Genomic DNA, 19,111 nt, shown 5'->3' on the forward strand with positions numbered 1-19,111 from the left:
ACACAGGCTCGTGCCTTCCCGCCAGGCTCGTGCCTGTTCTGTCCCGCAGCACCTGGGGCGCGAGCTAAAGGAGACCTCCCTCAGCCCAGGCTGCTGAGGTCCCTGCTACGTGCAGTGAGGGCGATGACGTCACCGTATCTGAACTAGCAGCACTACATTAATTTTGGTGTCCTGACTAAACTCCACCATAGGCTTATACAGTACAACCTTACCTACATAAAAATTTAATCAACAAAGCAATTTCTCACTTCACTGTGTAATATGTTGCTTAGTGTGTGGGTTGCTGGTACATAATGGCTACAGTGTGTAACCCAGATGGATTCTGTACTTTAGAACCCTGGGTTCAGGTCCTTTTCCATTAATGTATAAAGAATTTTACTACCCTTTGAAATGAAAAGCTCCATATACAGTAAACGCAAGGAAATATGATTATTTCACCAAAATGTTCTCAAAATGATTTCCTTCAAAGCTGGCTGTTATATCCATGGATAATGCCTTTGTCAATGAAAGCAAAACACTTCGAGATGATTGCTTTTAAAGAAGCTACATAAAATAATTCTTTTTTTTTTTCGAAAGTATGGTTAGTACCCTCCAATATGCACACTACATTTCCATATGGCGGAAAAGTGTTCCCAGGATTAGAGTTGAGATCAGCCTTAGTTTATTAAGGTTTATTAGTGTAAAATAGTATACACCTGGTGTAAAAGGTTGAGAACCCTTGGAACAGTAAATGCTGAGACAGAACCTGTAGGCACCACTCACCCCTCCAGCACGTTGCAGGCGTTCACACACTGCTGCTGCCTCATGAAGTGCTGACAGGAAAAGCACATGGAAGGACCAGGCCCCCAGCAACCTTCGCTAGTACACAGCTCATCACATGTCTGTGTCAGGGCACCTAAACCGAAAATAAAGACAAGTGGTGAATTAAGACACAAGACACAGCTGGTTAAGTTACAGCTTGAACAGTACATGGGTTTGGTTTTTAAACAGCATTGATTGGCAGTTAAAATACAGCAGGCTTTCTTTATGCTCATACAGGGCCTTCATACTCTCATTGCTTCATTTTTGGTCTGTACTAAGAAAATTATACACCCGAGAATCTGTAAAGGCTCTTTTTCATAAGTTTGAGAGGCCATTAGTAAAACAAATGCTTGTGACTATAAAACACACTCTCCTGTCAGCCTTTTTTTTCCAGAAGATTAATTTCGGCACACAAGATCATTATTTTTCTCATTCAAACCCCACTAGGAGATTACACCCGATCAGAGACCTCCAACAGTCAATTCATATAAAAACATACACCGCTTTTGGATTCCTGACATATGACAGTTTGTTTTCATTTTTTATATGGAAAAAATTTAACACATTGGAAAAACAATACAAAATACAGAGGTTCTACATTTTTTCCCATTTTCCTCCATTCCTCATACTCCCCCTGGTTCCCAAGATTAGAGTTCCTTAACCAGTGCCATGGGCCTGAGCAATAGACCGCTCTATGAGAACACAAGAAGTCTACCAGATTTCAGCAGGGATCATTCCCTCTTTTGACTGCAGTATTGCCAGCCAGCCACACACTTTTCTGTAGTTTTGCGAGAAAGAAGGTAAAGTGGAACAAACAAATATTGCACTTATCCACCGCTTCAATGTTACAACTTAACAACACTGTGGTAGATATTAAAGTAGCAGCTAAGGCAACTGATTTCCTTCCCAGGAATAACACTCACAAGCACTTACTGTACCATAAAACAGGACAAAGAAATCAACTGGTGTCGGTTATCAAATGACAGGGCAAACACCCAACAAAATATCATAAAACAGAACAAGCCTCAGAGAGCTGCAGGCAACAAGACAAACAGATCAAACTCTGTTTCATATCAAAGGAAAGGACCAGAAGTAATTACATATCAAAGAACAGGGCAAGCACACAGATTGTGAAACAAACTTCTTTCTGGTCATACAGTATATAAGAGTTGGGAACCCCTTGCTTTTAATTTTTATAACCAAAAAAATCAAATCAAATCAAATCAAATCAAAGTTTATATATCAAATGAACAACAATATAGCATGCAACAGTAGAAGCTGGAAATTAAATGTCTTTAAAGTTGCAACAGGTGCATTTCTTTTGATGTACTGAAGCCTGAACAGCTGAGACAAGTGCTATCCCATATTTTCATTTTGTATTAGGAACCGAGCACAGTTGATTAGTTTGAGATTTTCTATAGGTTTAACATGTGGATGCTTCTTTATCACTTTGACAACTTTTCAGGATTTCTGGACAGATTTTCTGAAACATCATTGAGGTTTTCAGCCATCCAATCAATCATTTCTTCACACGGGCATGAAGGTGAACAGAATTGAAGATTTCACAGATTTCAGCTTTAATTAATTAATTTCAATGCTCAAGATTGAATTTTGTTTCAGTGAATTACTGAACAAGACTGTACTCAAACAGTGAAAAGGCATTCGCTCAGAGTGGAGGCTGAGTGCTTTCAGCCAGTGCTAACTCTCCTGTATGGCACTGTGAAGCTCTCAGCATGTTAAATTAAGAGTGAATCTGACAGGCAGGCATGTCTGAGGAGTGTTTACACATCCTAATGTTTCCCTGCGTGGTACACAGGAGATGCAGCTGTTGCATTTGATGAACCGATTATTGACTGGCAATTCAAATGTGAGTGAGGACTGCAAAAATTTGCGTTTCAAACTGATAAAAAAGAAAATAATGGTTATCATCTTGCTGTGTTAAGAGACAACAGCCCAGAATAGGAAGAGCAAACTGGATACATATTCCAGACCTAACTAACAGCATTTTTTTTATTTAAAAAATGTTTCTTAATAAAAGGTAGACTGGAGTTGTTACCAGTTAACTCAGACGTTAATTGTATAGATGCTGATTCAGTTTTATTACAAATTCTACAACACTTCAATATAGGTCTCATTTTAGTACACAGAATTGTCTTAGGTTTGGAGGACCAGCAGGTGGCACTCTTCACTTTGGCCCAGAAACGTAATCCTCAGAATGACAACAGGTGACATTGGGGTGCTGTCCTTTACACAAGAAACCCACTTTACAAAACCTTCAGGAATCTGCTCAGTCCCATTCCATTCTGAACATTTGCTAGAAGAGTTGTCTTCAATTATTTTACCAGTATATTATTATATACCTATATACGCTTAATTGGTTTCAAATTAGCAGGTAAAGATACATATCGTATCTTGTGATGATTTAAATAAACTGGGTAGCAATGTGCTTCTGTTGCAGGTGCCAAAGACAAGTAAATCCTTAAATACATGTACTGTGTGTGGCATGTAAGACATTAGGTGGGATAGACATTTCTGTATATACAGTAACATACATTGTTTTATGTATTTCATTTCACATTTATATTAATATTCCATTGGTAATTATGCACTCATCCGGTAGTCTTTCACTCTTTTAAACGCCCTTATTGTTGCAATGTGTGTAGCGCAGTGGTTTAGCATTACTGCCTCATAGTGCTAGTGCACAGGGTTCAAATCTGGACTAGGGGTGCAATCTATGTGGAGTCTGTATGTACGCCCCCTGTTTGCATGAGTTTCCTTCAAGTACTCTGGTTTCCTCTCACAGTTACGACTGACTGGTAGGTTAATTGGCTAGTGGGAAAAATGGGCCACGGTGTCAGTGAGTGTGTGTGTGTTTGTGTCTTTCTGTCCTCACTGAGATGGACAGTTGTCCTGTCCAGGGTGTATCTTGTCTTACGTTTCTTGCTTACTAGGATAGGCTTTTGTTCACTGGTGACTCAAAATGGCATTAAGTGGTTAGGAAATTGATTGACGAATGCTGCAATATCTGTAAAATAAGAATGTGATACATTACATTTTTTACCAGTGTTACTAAATGCAATCTGCAAAGCAATCTCTTGACAGTCATGCAAGGGATGTACTGTAATTATGAATGCTTTAGTTTTTTGTGAAAGGGAGTTACTCAAAATGTAAGTGCATGTGGAAAGCAAAGTTCAAGCTTTATTTTTTTCTTTTGTAGATCCTTATAGTCAGGCCTTTCAATTTTGTATAAGCAGGGGGTTGCTCAGATCACAATTTTAAATTGCTTTTGCATTTAAGAGCTGTTTGATCACTGCTATTTACTGTTGGGCATCACAGACAGCACCTCCAGAAACAGCTGCTTTGGAACAGTATTCTGCTACATAGAAGCAAGTGACAACAGCCAGAAAAAAACCTCTATTATTTTCATCAAGGGATATTCAAGTGGTTTTAAGGGTTAGGGTTGTATAGGTGTAGAAGGAAAAATGAGAGCAACGTGGTCAATTTAAAACAGCTCTTACAAGGACTTGTACTTTTGTTGTTGAAGTTTTGTCAGGTTATGCAAGCAAAAAATCATCTTGACTACTTTATGTGGAGGAGTAGAAACTTGAGCTACACAAATGTGACCTCTGTTTTTAATTTTAGCCTAATATTATCTACCAATATCACATTTTAAGTATAGTGGAGTATAAATCAGGCACTATTCTACTATGAAAGGCTTGAAAGAGTTTTCATTCACATAGCTTTTCTTCTGGATGCCTATTATTCCTTTCCTAATGTTTGAGATCAGCAGCTCATTGCGATGCTCACTTTAGCTGTATTTATTCTCATAAATTGACATATCAATCTGAAAAGTAAATCAAGTAAATCAACTTACAGTTGTAATGAACGTTCCAAAAGAATACTAATAATAACATATAATGAATTTAGGATAATTAGCTCAATTTGTATGAATACTTAATGCATATGACAAAATATATTTGTAGGTCATACTGTAAGTCTATACTGTATTTATCTATATTGGAAACCTCTGGTAGTTTTGTTGTTAATGATACTTCTTACAAGGCAATTGTATATGTGACTGCTTTTTTACCTATTGACCACTGTACCATCTGTACCATTTTCCTTACAATAGGGACTGCCGCCATGTTTCAGTAGTCTGCTGACTTGCAGCAGGTATCATTTTACAATACTTACTGCACTCAGTGGGATCAGCGTTTTCGGAAACCCGTGCGTTTTGCTTTTCCAGCTTGAAGAGCCTCTTCCACTGATCCGCATTGGTGTAACACAGGTGGGGATTTCCCCTGATGACCACGTCCCCATCGCTGATCTCCTTTAGGGAGCGCAGCCCCAGAGATGTGATGTCAATGTTCACAGCTGCCACACTCACCGTGCCACTGTGGTGACAAGGAAAAAGGGTGGAAGAGGACAAGTCAGATTTTCAGTCTGGTGAAAGTCGATGGACCTCCTGTGACCAGAATTCCAAGTTAGGTTCAGTAACAGCACCTGCCCTGTGTAATGCATAACCTCTACACTTTTTACATGGCTCAAAGTTATTCTATATCTCACTGTTTTTTATATTTCATTACCAGTGTCTGTCGAGAATGTTACAATATGTGAAGTTGTGTTGGGTGTTGGTTTGTATTGTATGTCTTTTAATTGTACGAGCTCACCAACCAAATTCCATGCAACTACAGTAGTTGTTATGGGAATAAAGTATTGAACTTGAATTAGTCTCTAGCAATGACTCTCAAAGGCTCACAATGCACATTTTCATTTTAACTTTCTTTTTAAATAAAAATCATGTTTTATTTCATTTGAAACATGTATCCATTTTTTAGTCTTTTTTTTCATTACAGGGTAAACATTATTGGATAGTAATAAAGAATAAAAGCCCAAACAAAGGAACCTTTATTCAACGTTTCCTCGCTTTCACACTGTGTATTTGTTAAATGTTAGGGAAAAAAGCAAATATTTCTTTATTAACACCTCTGATTAGACAGGGACTCCCATAGGTGTGGAACAGAATGGTATCATGTCTGTGCATGTTTTGGTCACATCCCTCTGAAGATCTCCTCTGTGCTTCCCAGGTACAGAGTAAGCCTCAATTGTAACTTATCAACTTACTGCTGTTTTGTCCTTCCACGAATGATTTCCAGGTTTTCAAGTGGACTGAGAGAAGTCATGTTTTCAGGCCAGGCCTGGATCAGCAAGAAACCTTTCAGATGAGAAATAAATAAACTGAAGGAAAAGTGCTCTAATTTCTCCCAATACAAATAAATAAATAAATAAAAAAAACTCAACACAAATTAGTTCCACTCCCTTAATTACATTACAATTTAAAGCAAGGTAGCTAAACAGCACTTTGGCTAATGTAGTATTGGCTTAAGGTGTATTACAGTAAAAACTGGGGATGGTGATTATAAGCACAAGTGAGGTAAAATGAATAAATGTGAGGAAGAAGTGTTGGCACCCTTTGGCATCAGGTGTTTCCCTCCATTTATCTGACTACATTCCTTATAGAATACCAGTGACTTTGTCCTTTAGATAAATGTTTTAGAATTAAAATAGCAACAGAAAAAAAAACACAACATGAGCTAGGCAATAGGTAATGATACTGAATTATTTGAGTGTCTCTCTGCAATCACCTGTATCATTGCTTTTGTTCCTATCTTAAATATTGTGTTTCCTTGTGTCACTGTAACCGGTGGCTGATGTGTTTACTTCAGTGACATACTGTACTGCAACTGACAAATGAATCTCTGAGTGCATTGAGTCTTTTATGGTGACATCGCCTTGGCTGGGTCTGTCAAGAGTGTTCACATCAACCACACTAGGAGATCAGTCATTTGACACATTGGAACTAATGCTCAGGTTTCACAAGGCTGTGTGTGTCAGGAATGCGAATCCAGGATCAAATCACGTAGGCTACTAACAGAAAGAAAGTGTGCTCACATGCATGAGTATTGGACTTTGGTGAATTAACTTGTACAAAGTACAGTGGGTTAGTTGGGCTAGTTTTGAAGTGACACAGTAAAACTCAAATTGCCACAGGAAGAAAATGTTAATGGAACAAAATTTTGTGCAAGAGAACAATAGTAACACATTAGAAAAAGAATATACAAAATAAGGGTGATTTAATTGTTTTTATTCTCATTAAAACAGGGCGTAATTTACAGAGATATCCCTATAGGTTTTCTCTCCCTCTCTGTAATAAAAGTGATCTCCAATTTTTACCTTCTTATATTGCTCTCTCAATTAACAGATTTCTGGTATTTGTGTGAATAATTAGTCACTTGGGTGGAACATTAATGCAACAGTTAGCATTGCTGCCTCGCACTAGGGTGCTATCTGTTTGGAGTTTGTACTGTATGTTCTTCCCATGTTCATATGGACTTCCATCGGGTGCTCCGGTTTGCTCCCATAGTCCAAAAACATACTGGTAGGTCAATTGGCTTCTGGTAAATTGGCCCTGGTGTGAGCGTGTGCCTGTCTGTGTCTGTGTGTGCCATGTGATGGACTGGCATTCCCATCCAGGGTTTATCCTGCCATGCACCCGTTACTTGCTGACATAGACTGCGACCCTGAAGTGGATAAAATGGTTAGGTAATGGATGGATAATCAGTCACTGAACATACCAGTTATTTCTTTCACTGTCTTAAACACATCCAGCTTGGATGGATCCAGAACAGGGGTTTTCGTGTAGCTGTCACTGAAAAAATCCAAGAAAAGCAAGGCAAGTGGCAATGATAAATTTGTCTATCAAAAACACTTAACGTTTATATTTTAACATTAGACCAGTTCTGCTAGATGTAACCTTAGTGCTAAAAACGTGCAGAACTCTTAAAAAAGAAGCAGATTGTTATGAAATGCATCTTAAATGCATAGGTATAAGAGATTGTATGAGGTGTATTTAATACGACTTGGTAGTTCCTTTTTCTTTCTGGTTGCTTTTTTTCCTATACCTCATTTACTGTACATGCACTTTTTTTTGGCATTGTGGTGACACATCATTCTCATTTTTTTTTTATTTTCAGCAATGAGAAATCTTTCTAGGAAATATTACATAATACATATAGGTAATATTACAATGACAAAACTAAATGTAGAAAACAAGGATCAATGCAGATACAACAGCAGTAAAAATATCCAGGACACATCCAGGAAACACAAAAGAATCAAAACAACAGTTCTCAGATTAATGTAGATGATGTATGGGGTATAATCACTGCACGGTTAAAAATTGGCTTAATTTAACCAAATGGTATTTTGGTAAAGATTCAATAAAACGTTTCCACAGTCTCTCTGTACTACACAAGGCTTACCCACGAAAAGCCACGGGCAGAATAGAAACATCTCCGTTGATTTTAGTGCAGTTTCTGAAGGAATCGATGTTGGAAGCATTGATAGATAGAACGTTGACAAGGTTTCCCATTCCTAATCCATTGCAAGCTACACGAAAGAAATAAAAAAGCAGATATAAAATCTAATGACAGACTGTCCTATTATCTCATGTCAATGTTTCCAACCGCAGTCCTGAAGACTACCTGTCTCTTCTAATTTTTCATTCCAACTAAGTTGTCAGTTACTTAATTAAGCACCTACCTGAACTGTGGGCACATTTCCCAGCTGAAACCAATCAAATTGTTCTAGCAGATTCAATGATCGTTTCAAACCTAATTAAGGGTTCAGCTGAGTAACTCAGAGCTCAGCTGTAACGGAAACCAGACATAACAAGAGTATCTTAAGAACTAGGGATAGGAGCCACTGACTTCACAAAACCCACAAAGTACATAAATATAGAGATGACAACAGTATATGTTACAGTATGTGTGCTGTTTTCTTTTTTAAGGACATTTACTGTATAACACAAAAAGGGTCCAAAATGTAGATTTAAACAAAGCACCAACAGACTATTTTTCATATACTGTATTTCCACATGCTTAGTCATTTCATTCCTAAATGACAGCATTTTCTGGGACAAGCTACTCAGCCCAGTCCCTTAGTTTATTGCTGAGTGTTGCTGTATTCTCATTCTTTGGGCAGCTGAACAGAATAATGACTGTGACTACCTTTGGGACATGGTCCTTCACACTTCTTGCATTTGCGGACCCCATTTTCATCAACTTCATGGGTGTTGGCTGTGCATGTTCTCACACATGAGCCATGATCAGTCACCACATAGTTATCTGAAATTAACCAGAAAAAAAACATCACATACAAAGAAATACAATAGTGCAGTTCAATATTGAAAAATAACCAAATGTTGCTTTAATACACTTCAGTGTTTTCTATGGTTTTGAACTGGTGATAAATATGGTAACTCTCAACAAACTGTAGCTTATTTTTCCAAGAAAATGAAAAAGGGCTATTTACTTCCACACCCACATTTCTCTCATGCACGTTTTCCAACCTCAGCTCTGTGTTGACATAGAAAAGTTTTAAAATTCTTCCTATATTAATTCTATATTAATTCTGATTAAATTCAAGTTAAGGAACGATAGCTGTGTGCTGCACCCCACTTAACATCCAGTATAAACCCAGGGTTAACATCCAGTATAAAAGAGGGATACAACCTAATTTATTTTGGCTTCCTTTGTTGTTAACCTCCTAATACTCTGCCTTTCTCCAAAAATTTATTTTAGTCACTCTGTACAGCCCTGTACATTAATCTCTTTCTTTTCACAGTTGACACACATGGGGTGTCTTTCTTTATCTAGTGGGCCAGCATGAGGGACCTCAAACCAAACCAGTAAACAGGCAAAATGCACGTGAACTAAACAACATTTTCCTCTCTTTACATCATTTTATGTGCTTGACCCAGGCTTCTGAACTCTACTCAACTCAAATTACTCACAACATCAAAACCCCTCCAGTTTCCTGAAGTCCTCCCCCCATATTCTCCCAAAGATAACGTCCCATTCCGTCGGACATATGCCTTCAGCAGTTTTGTAGGCAAACAAACAGGGCTTTCAAATATATTTTCCTAATTCTAGGAGGTAACTGCGTGTCTGCGTGTCAATGTTCAGGTAAAGAACACAATAATAAAGGGAGCCTTACGAGGACAGCTCTTCACACAGGTAGCTCCAAAGCTGTATTTCCCATCTGGGTTCATTTCCAGCTGGTGAGTGTTGGGGTTGTAAAGCATCAGCTGAGGACACACCTGCTTGCATGTTCCTTCGTCCTGGAAGTCCCGACAGGCCTGTTGATAAGACAAGCTTCTTAATAAGGTAGCGTTCTCTAGAAACTAGACAAACAGACATTCCTTGGAAGACAACAATACATTTTTATTATCTCTAACACTAATTGTGTCACTCACCAGCTGTAAAGAAAGGGAGTGAAGCAATTTACAGTAAGTTTACAGGAAAGCTTACAGTCAGATCTTGAAATCATTTCTTGAATGGTTCATGATTAACTGAATGATTCACTGTCTACAAAACAAAGATAAATGAACTAGAATAAGCCATATTTGGTACATTTCATATCTATCCAAATAAAAGTAGCTGTTAATTATCGGGACAAACACAGCACAAGTCATTTTTTCTCTTTGCTTATTATTCTATTATTTCTTACCAAACAGTCAGTAGATCTGGGTCCTGTGCAGCCAGCAGCACAGTGTTCATTACAGCAATCACTGGGTTTGGGTCCTTTACATCTATGCGAGCACTGCTCCGCGCAGTTCAATTTTGTCACTTTGGAGAAAAAGTAGAAATCAGGTCCCTTCACAAGATACCAAATTGCACCTGATTCTACCCTATACCATGTATAATTCCATATGAATGGAAAAAAAGCCACATTAACAAGAAAGCCAAACCACAACAAAGACTTCAAAAGTCTGATCTGGGCCAGTAGTTCTCAATACAGGATGTTCAGCACTGATCAATAGAAGGGTTCATCCCTTACTGACTGAACCAAAAGCCTGCAGGTGCCTTTGACATCAGGAGCTGAGAGAGCCCAGGCTACAGGGCCAACTGGGTGCCACCACTTGCACACTTCCAGTCCCAAGTGGCTAATGATCTGATTCAGGTAGAACGAGGAATTATCTGAAAACACGTGGTGTGATTTGGAAGAAAACTGAAAATGAAACTGAATTTGTCTTAGGAGAGACAGACTTTGGTATTAGCATGATTTCCTCCTGAGCCAGCTGTTTACAATCTGTTTTGGTGACCTACTGTACTGCATAAATACTGAAACCTGGAACTTACAAGTTTGACAGTTACTGGGACCTGGTGCCCAACAGGATCCATTGAAACAGTTGGGATCACATTTTTTGCCTGAAAAATAGAATTTTGTTTTTGTTACTAAGTATGAAATACCAAATGAATGTTCATGATATCCAGTGTACATAATTTATATAATGGAGGAATATCTTTTGATTTGCTCCATTGTCCTAATTCAGATATTTTAATAACCAGTTGGTGCATCAGCAGTGATTATTAACAAATAATGCATCTTTTATTTCTCAAAGGCATCTTCAGTGTATGATTACAGTACATCTTTAAGATGATCAAAATATCTTAAAAAGCAATTGTAAATACAAGTATATATGGCCTGGTACAAAAACATGTAAATACACCCCCATAAGGTATAGTGGGTGCAAAGGCATTCAATGCTGGCTGATTTGTTTTCTTAAATAAATAATAATGAAGTACATTTTTTGTCTATTTGACAAATTAGGTTAGTTTTATCTGCTATTAGGACTTGGTAAAGACTAACTGAAGGTCAAATATGTCTAAATGCAATAAATCATAAAATCATAAAGTGGTGTACTTACAGTACTTTACCACTCTACCACACTGCATTAACATACAGTATCTACAGTATGTTATCTTATCACAGTTTTCTCATTTGTTGTCAGTAGCAAAGTGTTTACAGGTCTTGTTGAATGCACTGTTGAATAGACATTTCTGTTACAATATTGTAAATATCATAATGTCTTGTTATGCCTCTTCTGTAAGGACATCAGGCAGAAGAAATGTTGGCTTTGTATCCACAGTACTTACAGTTCAAGGTGTTGTTTGCAAAGATCAGGAACATTTCTGGGTTCTTGCTTTTGTCCACAATATCGTACCACTGAATGGTCTCAGCATTACAAAGAAATGGGTTGCCGGTGAACTTCACACCTCCTTTAAGGATTTCTGCAAAAGAAGTGGGAAAACTATTAATACAGCAGTGCCTCTTGGCAAGAGCCACACACCCTGTAATAATGGATTTTGAACAGTGGTAAAAGGCTGTTACCAAACAGCCAGGGCTCAATTGCCCCCTTTCAATTTATAAAATATACTGATGCATCCTCTTTCCAGGTAGATTCGCATACAAAGTGCACATGTCTTGCAGCCTGAGCACAGTTCTGATTTCTTCCTATGGGAAATTTGAAGAAAAACACTCCATGTAATTCAGTTGGTATGGAGAAGGCAGATGGCTACCAGGTATCATAGCAAAATCATGTTTTTATAATGTCCATAATGTGCACCACAGGACACAAAGCAAAGAAAAAGAAACTGGCATTTATACAGAAGCTTGAAAGTTTTAACTTTTTATCACACCAGGTTCACTGTGCACAAGATACTATTACTGTAATCAATCAGCATGTCAAATTATCAAGTCAATCACATATGCCTGAAAAGGAGACATAGAGCTCAGAGAAAATGTTTGTGAACCTTCTAGGTTGGTCCATATTCTTGAATATGTTAGACCTTTAAATATACTGTAATTAGATCTTCATAAACGTATTTATGAAAGATGAGGATGACTTGATGATTGAACATCTAAAATTGAAAATTAAGATATATTTGTTTATTTAATTAACAAAATGATACACAGACTGTTGGGGTCCTTCTGTTGTACACTAAGTACAGGCTTTGATTTTGTCAAAAGTGTAGACTCTCTGCTGTGCCAATGAAAAGTCTCAGTTTTGCAAAAGAGCCCCTGGATGTTCCACAAGACTACTTACTGGAAGAATGGTCTCTGAATAGTTAATGTCTCAGTCTCTTGAACTTTCATTTTAGTCCCGCAACAATGTCAATGTCAGTGACTCACCTGTAAGGCTCTTCAAAGACAATTCTTGCAATCCTACATTTGAGCTCTGGTTCTTGTTCACAGAGCTTTGTTTATCGAAGTTGGACAAAACAGCCAGAGCATAGCTATTTTGATAGAGGATGTGGCCTCTGATGATGCGAAGGTTATCAATGGGGATTCTGGACACCTTGTTGAGAGCAATCAGCACGTAGCCCCCGACTTCACGTATACTCTGTGGAGACACATGAAGAAATTGGCTTTAAGAAAGTATTGGCCGTATTACACAAAAACAAATCTATTCCTTGTAGTTTTTACTACGTATACTGCCACTTACTATATTTCCAGCAGGAATATCATCCTGCAACTCACAACTGGCAACCCACTGAAGCTCAGCAGATGTGAGCCTGGTCAGTACCTGGATGGGAGACCTCCTGGGAAAGCTAAGGTTGCTATTAAAAGAGGTGTTAGTGGGGCCAGTAAGGGGCGCTTACCCTACAGTCTGTGTGGGTCCTAATGCCCCAGTATAGTGATGTAGACACTATACCATAACAAGGCACCGTCTTTAAAATGAGACATAAACCCCGAGGTCCTGACTCTGTGGTCGTTAGTATTCCTAGGGCACTTCTCGGTGTTACCCTGGCATCCTGGCCAAATTTCCCATTGGCCTTTACTAATCATGGCCTCCTAATAATCCCCATCTAAGAATTGGCTTCATCACTCTGTTCTCCTCCCCACTGATAGCTGATGTGTGGTGAGCATACTGGCACACTTTGGATGCTGTTGCATTACCCAAGTAGGTGCTGCAATTGGGAATGGTCCCTATAAAAGCACCCTTGAAAGAACTTTGAGTGGAGTGTCCAGAATAGTGCTATGTAAATGTAAGGAATCGTTATACATATATAGCCCTATAAAAATCTCCCCTCACAAATATATTCATGGTTATTCTTTTTTTTTCCACAAGGTAAAGGTAACTCCCCCAAACTCCCCCATTAGCTTTCTTCATGCAAATGATGCACATGACGTACAAAAAGCAAGGCTACCAGTGTGTTTTTGTCTGCTTTGCTTAACTTTGGGTTACATACACTATATCGCACAAATAGTCCAAAACAGTACTCAAGAGACACTAAATTGTCCTTGTTTTAAAGCCTATCTGGTGCTGCACAGACTTGTGCTGATTCAGTTTTATTGAGCTCTCAATAAGGACAGCAACACACGCAAGGCGTTCCCCAACTCATATACAGTACAGACTGAGAGACAAGAGACACTACAGCACTTCACACTTCTGACAGGAGTTGACTTGACACTTTTAGTGTTTTCTGTTGTTAATGGTTTGTCTTTCTTGTTTATGGCTTCCTCTGTTTATTTTTCCTCCTTTAACACTTGCAGCAGGGCATTTGTTGTTGCAGCTGTTGGTACAAGTCCCCTTTGTTTGTGCTAATAAATATTTTGAGATAGTCTAAGTTAACAGATCTCAGCAATCACTCAAATGACTTCTACAATATAGTTCAGTACTAATATTGTAGTGCTGGATATGTGCGGTATAGATATAGGTCCTACTTCATTTCCCTGTCATTAATTTTTGCAAATTATTTTTATTTACAATGGCAAGATCATATTGTGGGCTACAAGGACTACATGAAATTGTTCTGCATCCTCCTTCCCTGTATTACCTCTTTGCATCTTTATTGATCTGCTAACCAACTAATCATGCTCCCCCATTGCTATTATGACAAAATATAACTTATTCATGTTATTGTTATTGATGTAAATGTTTGGAAAAATAAAGACCTCCTTGTGCTGTTTGTTCATAACAGATGGACACAGACATGGTAGGCAACAGCTACTTACCTTGAGGAAAGACAGGTCATAGTCCTTTTCCACATAGGTTATCTCTAGATTCTCCATAACCACTGTACAGTTAGAGTACATCCTCACAATATTGTTGTAGTGGTCCTGAGAAGTCCCCAGGAGTGTCAACTTGTTGCTTAGTCCTTGACATACTGTTGGAATAAAAAAAGAACAGAAATTCCAATTTGTCAATTTCTATAAATTGATGTATTGGTCAGTAGAAATGATTCTGGAAACATATCAAGTGGCAAAACCTAGCTGACTATCAGCAGATTCTCTCTGTTCTCTCTGTACTCAGCCTCCTGACAGGGCCCAGCAATTATAAAACAATTATTAAATGCTTATGAGCAGAGCTTTTATTATTGGCTGTTTTCAAGGACCTTCCCCCACAATATTATAAAATCTTCATTTAAAATACCAATGCTGTCTAAATGGATGGTAACAAGCACCTGGCAAAACATGCACTGTGCATTAAAGAAGGCTGCCACTAATGCATCCCTGATTTCAGGCTAAATCAAATTACAAATCGCAGCATTCATGGCTTCAAAAAGAATAATATTTATGTGTTATACACAAGCCCCCCGTAAGTCTGATTCTTTGGCAAAAATATATAGTGAACATTAATCTAAGAAAGAACTGTAAATGTCTTTGTACCCATTCTTACACAGACTGTAGGCTTCAAAACAATAAGAAAAAGTCTGCATTTACAGAACTGTGTGGGTTCACTTGTAGCTTTTGAAATTTTAAAGCTAGAGGAACAGGGTGATCATATGAACGCCAGCTATGCATTTCAAATACAGCGAGAAGAAATGAGAAATAAAACAAGTCTAAACTAATTGGACTGACTGCACAACATAAGCCTCTAATTTTATAGCCTATAGCTTATATAGCCTATTCAATACTGTACGGTGTACATGGAAAATTAATGGATGGGGACAGCTGTACTGTAATGATGAACATTGAGGAATATAAAAGCATATTAGATGCTATGGAGAAACACTGAAGTACATGAAAGTAAAGAGTAAAATAGTAATAATAATAATAATTGCTTACACTTATATAGCGCTTTTCTGGACACTCCACTCAAAGCGCTTTACAGGTAATGGGGACTCCCCTCAGCCACCACCAATGTGCAGCATCCACCTGGATGATGCGACGGCAGCCATAGTGCGCCAGAACGCTCACCACACATCAGCTATCAGTGGGGAGGAGAGCAGAGTAATGAAGCCAATTCATAGAGGGGGATTATTAGGAGGCCATGACTTGTAAGGGCCAATGGGAAATTTGGCCAGGGCGCCGGGGTTACACCCCTACTCTTTTCGAGAAACACCCTGGGATTTTTAATGACCACAGAGAGTCAGGACCTCGGTTTTACGTCTCATCCGAAGGACGGCGCTTATTTACAGTATAGTGTCCCCATCACTATACTGGGGCATTAGGACCCACATGGACCACAGGGCGAGCGCCCCCTGCTGGCCCCACTGACACCTCTTCCAGCAGCAACCTTAATCATAATAGTAAAAAATAGTAAAAAAAATAAGTAAAATGTCCATTAGTGAAATACTGAACATGGCCTGAATAAATATGAAACAGTGTACTGCATGTGACTGGCAAGCCCTCTGGTACCTCTCTAGGAAAGAGCTATTGCTGGGAGCCATGTAAAGACAAGCAAGTGCATGTCTTGTTGTATTAATATTTTTTTTTCATTTTGAAAATATTTGACAAAAAGAATGTTGTTAACAACATGTTACCGTGTTAAGCTAAATTTCCTGATCTTCTCGCTATTTTTGCATAGGAGAATCAGACTTAAAGCACTTGGAAAGTATTGTTTTTGAACAGTAATATTTCAGAAAATCCAGTTCACAAAATGAAACCAATATTATTCAACCCTTTCATGTTTCAAAATAGTTCTAAATCTAAAATATCAAAAATATTCTGAACTGGTTAAAGAAGCAAAGTACAATACAAATGTAAGCCTCTGCTGTAGTCGTGCACCCACTTTAAATCTGTAATAATAGACATGAGTTACTGTACAAACAACATTGCTCAACACAAACCTCCAAATATACTTAATTGAAGTATTCCATATTGCCTTTAGTAATTCATTTCTGCTAGCCTTGCTATCAGGCTGATAAGCTGTTTTTGCTGCTTGTCAATAATTAGGCTACAATTGACCGAACAATAGCTTATACATTACATATCATTGTTCTATCATTGTTCATTGTGATGTTTTGAAATTATAAAATGCTCAAGTAATTTATTTAAAGTTACAGATGAAGAACCAGTGTTTGCAAATTGACAATGAATTTCACTAAGTGTTTTCAGTTTTAAATTGTACTCTTTTCTAAAAACAGCTAAATTTTTTTTTACAAACAAATGCAGCTCATTCTGTACATTCTTGCATGTATTTATGGTATATTTTCAAGATAAAGAAAATAAAGAAAAAGATAAAGAAAGCTCTACAGGTGTCCTGGCACCAAACCATGCAATATAGTATATTCCAAAATCCTTGCAACAGTAAATTGGAGAAAATAAAAACAAAAGGTTCAAATGTTAGAGAGACATTTTCCTGTAAACACTCTGCAGATTGTTTTACATTACTTTGCTGAATCTAGCACTAGAATTCCAGGCAGTATGTGAAAAGTGATTCACAGTAGAGGTGTCAGGGGGACTTTTGTTTGTTTTGCCTTGTCCTTGTGTGACTGGATCTGCCTAATTAAAAACACATACTGTAAATGTATTAATGAATAAAGACACCAAGAATTTTAAAATAACCAGCATTTATTGAGACTGAAATTCCAAGTTTTTGCCACAGTCCAAATAAAATAACCACCTTGCAGATTGTTCAAAAAAATAAAAACTTCTTTTTTTTTTTAGAGAAAAACACAGCTTTCCTAACCATGCTTTTATCCAGGTGCTCTGCCACAACATTTTATATTAGTGTATAAAGTGTGAGGAGAATGTCTGGAATCTCCTATTGTTTAGGAAAAGCATGTTTGAAAAAAAAAAAGAAAAAGTTGTATTTTTATATTTACGCAATTTACACTGACAAAAAAAGTATAAAACATGCCGGCTTTATTACATGAATTAAAAAAAAATGCAACATGGAAAAATAGTTCTTATAGTGACATTATAGTGTCAGTGTCCTAAAATTCTGTTCAACTACAAAATAGGTTGTATGACTACAGTTTACAGTTTTAACCCCCATACAATTTCTTATAAAATTCCTTTAATGTATGAAAGGTATAATGGATAAAAAATAATGTATAATAATTCATCGAAATACAGATAAAGTTCTGAGAGTCTCTGTATTATTTCTTCCTAAAATCCAGAGGAGCTGTTGAGAATGGGGAGGGGGTTGTTCTGCTAAACTCACTCCGGATTTCTCATTTGCTGTCATTTGTGTGCTTTGTATTGGTTGCATTGCAATGAATCATACATGTCTTATAAGACCACTGTTCACTAAATAACTCCATGTATGTTATTACAGTCCAGTCATTATTTTGAAAGTAAGTCACGCTGAATAAAAGCATTAGCTAAATAATGTTTTTACAAGGATTTCTTGAATGCAGCTGTGATGGCAGCAGTTCATGAAGAAAGAATTTTGTGTTTCACAACATACTCTACAACCCCTCAAGGGAGAAAAACAAGGTTAAGCATGTCTGAACAGCTCCTCCCTAGCTCTGCACTTCAGTTGGAGAGTGACACTCTTTCTCGTTGGCAGTGCTTTGGCAAAAACATGTTGGTGTTTATTAATTCTGGTTGTTTTGCTTCTGGGGAGAAACTAACTTCCAAATGGAGAAATCCCCATTAACTGTAAGTACAGAATAATGGTTTATAAACAGTTGTTACAATCTGGTCTTTGCAATATTTGTGATTTCTTTCAAGCTGTGGAGACCACTGAGCAGGTACAGTATTGTCTTGTACCTAAATTTAAATCAGTTGTTTAGAAATCCCTTGTTACTGTATGTGTCTGTTTCTGTTTCCATACAGAAGCTACCCAGTACACCAGTACTGCCTATGGCAGTGGTCCCATAAGTAATTATATAATGTATGCAATGCATTCAGACACACGTCCAAATCTTATCTAAGTAGTATTTCAGAAAATAACTTCCCAAGTTAAGTCTGTCAATTTTTTTCAACCCCAAAAAACTAAATGTGATATGGACTGTGACAGAGACAAAGATATGGAAAGTGTTATGTGAAGAAGGTTTTAGTCTTCCCAAACGTTATGTAGAATTATAGTGAAAGATGAGAACACCTGAGCATACATAAACTTCTGTCATAAATATTGACCAGTAGTGAATATGCTTCAGCTTGAAATTCGAACAGGTTGGACGGGTTATGACTCCCACAGATCAGAATGTTCGTAAATGAACATTTATCATCCTGCTTGATGATTGGAGGCTGCAGGCTACAATATTTGCTAACCAAGAAACAGAACTCA

The 19,111-nt window shown here is 37.7% G+C and overlaps 1 protein-coding gene across 1 annotated transcript in view; it reads right to left on the bottom strand.

The window, feature by feature from the left end:
* LOC148657388 (epidermal growth factor receptor-like) overlaps nt 1-19,111 on the bottom strand; it is a 119,639-nt gene that overhangs the window by 22,589 nt on the left and 77,939 nt on the right. The window contains exons 2-13 of the mRNA XM_088643615.1: nt 14,665-14,816; nt 12,838-13,048; nt 11,802-11,936; nt 11,004-11,072; nt 10,372-10,490; nt 9,859-10,000; nt 8,871-8,987; nt 8,124-8,250; nt 7,437-7,510; nt 5,926-6,016; nt 4,996-5,195; nt 763-895 (exon numbers count right to left, since the gene is read on the bottom strand). Coding sequence (XP_088499741.1) covers nt 763-895; nt 4,996-5,195; nt 5,926-6,016; nt 7,437-7,510; nt 8,124-8,250; nt 8,871-8,987; nt 9,859-10,000; nt 10,372-10,490; nt 11,004-11,072; nt 11,802-11,936; nt 12,838-13,048; nt 14,665-14,816 — 1,570 coding nt within the window. The remainder of the gene's footprint in view (nt 1-762; nt 896-4,995; nt 5,196-5,925; nt 6,017-7,436; nt 7,511-8,123; nt 8,251-8,870; nt 8,988-9,858; nt 10,001-10,371; nt 10,491-11,003; nt 11,073-11,801; nt 11,937-12,837; nt 13,049-14,664; nt 14,817-19,111) is intronic.

Source organism: Lepisosteus platostomus, chromosome 8 (genome assembly GCF_059453375.1).
Source record: "Lepisosteus platostomus isolate fLepPlt1 chromosome 8, fLepPlt1.hap1, whole genome shotgun sequence".
Lineage (NCBI taxonomy): Eukaryota > Metazoa > Chordata > Actinopteri > Semionotiformes > Lepisosteidae > Lepisosteus > Lepisosteus platostomus.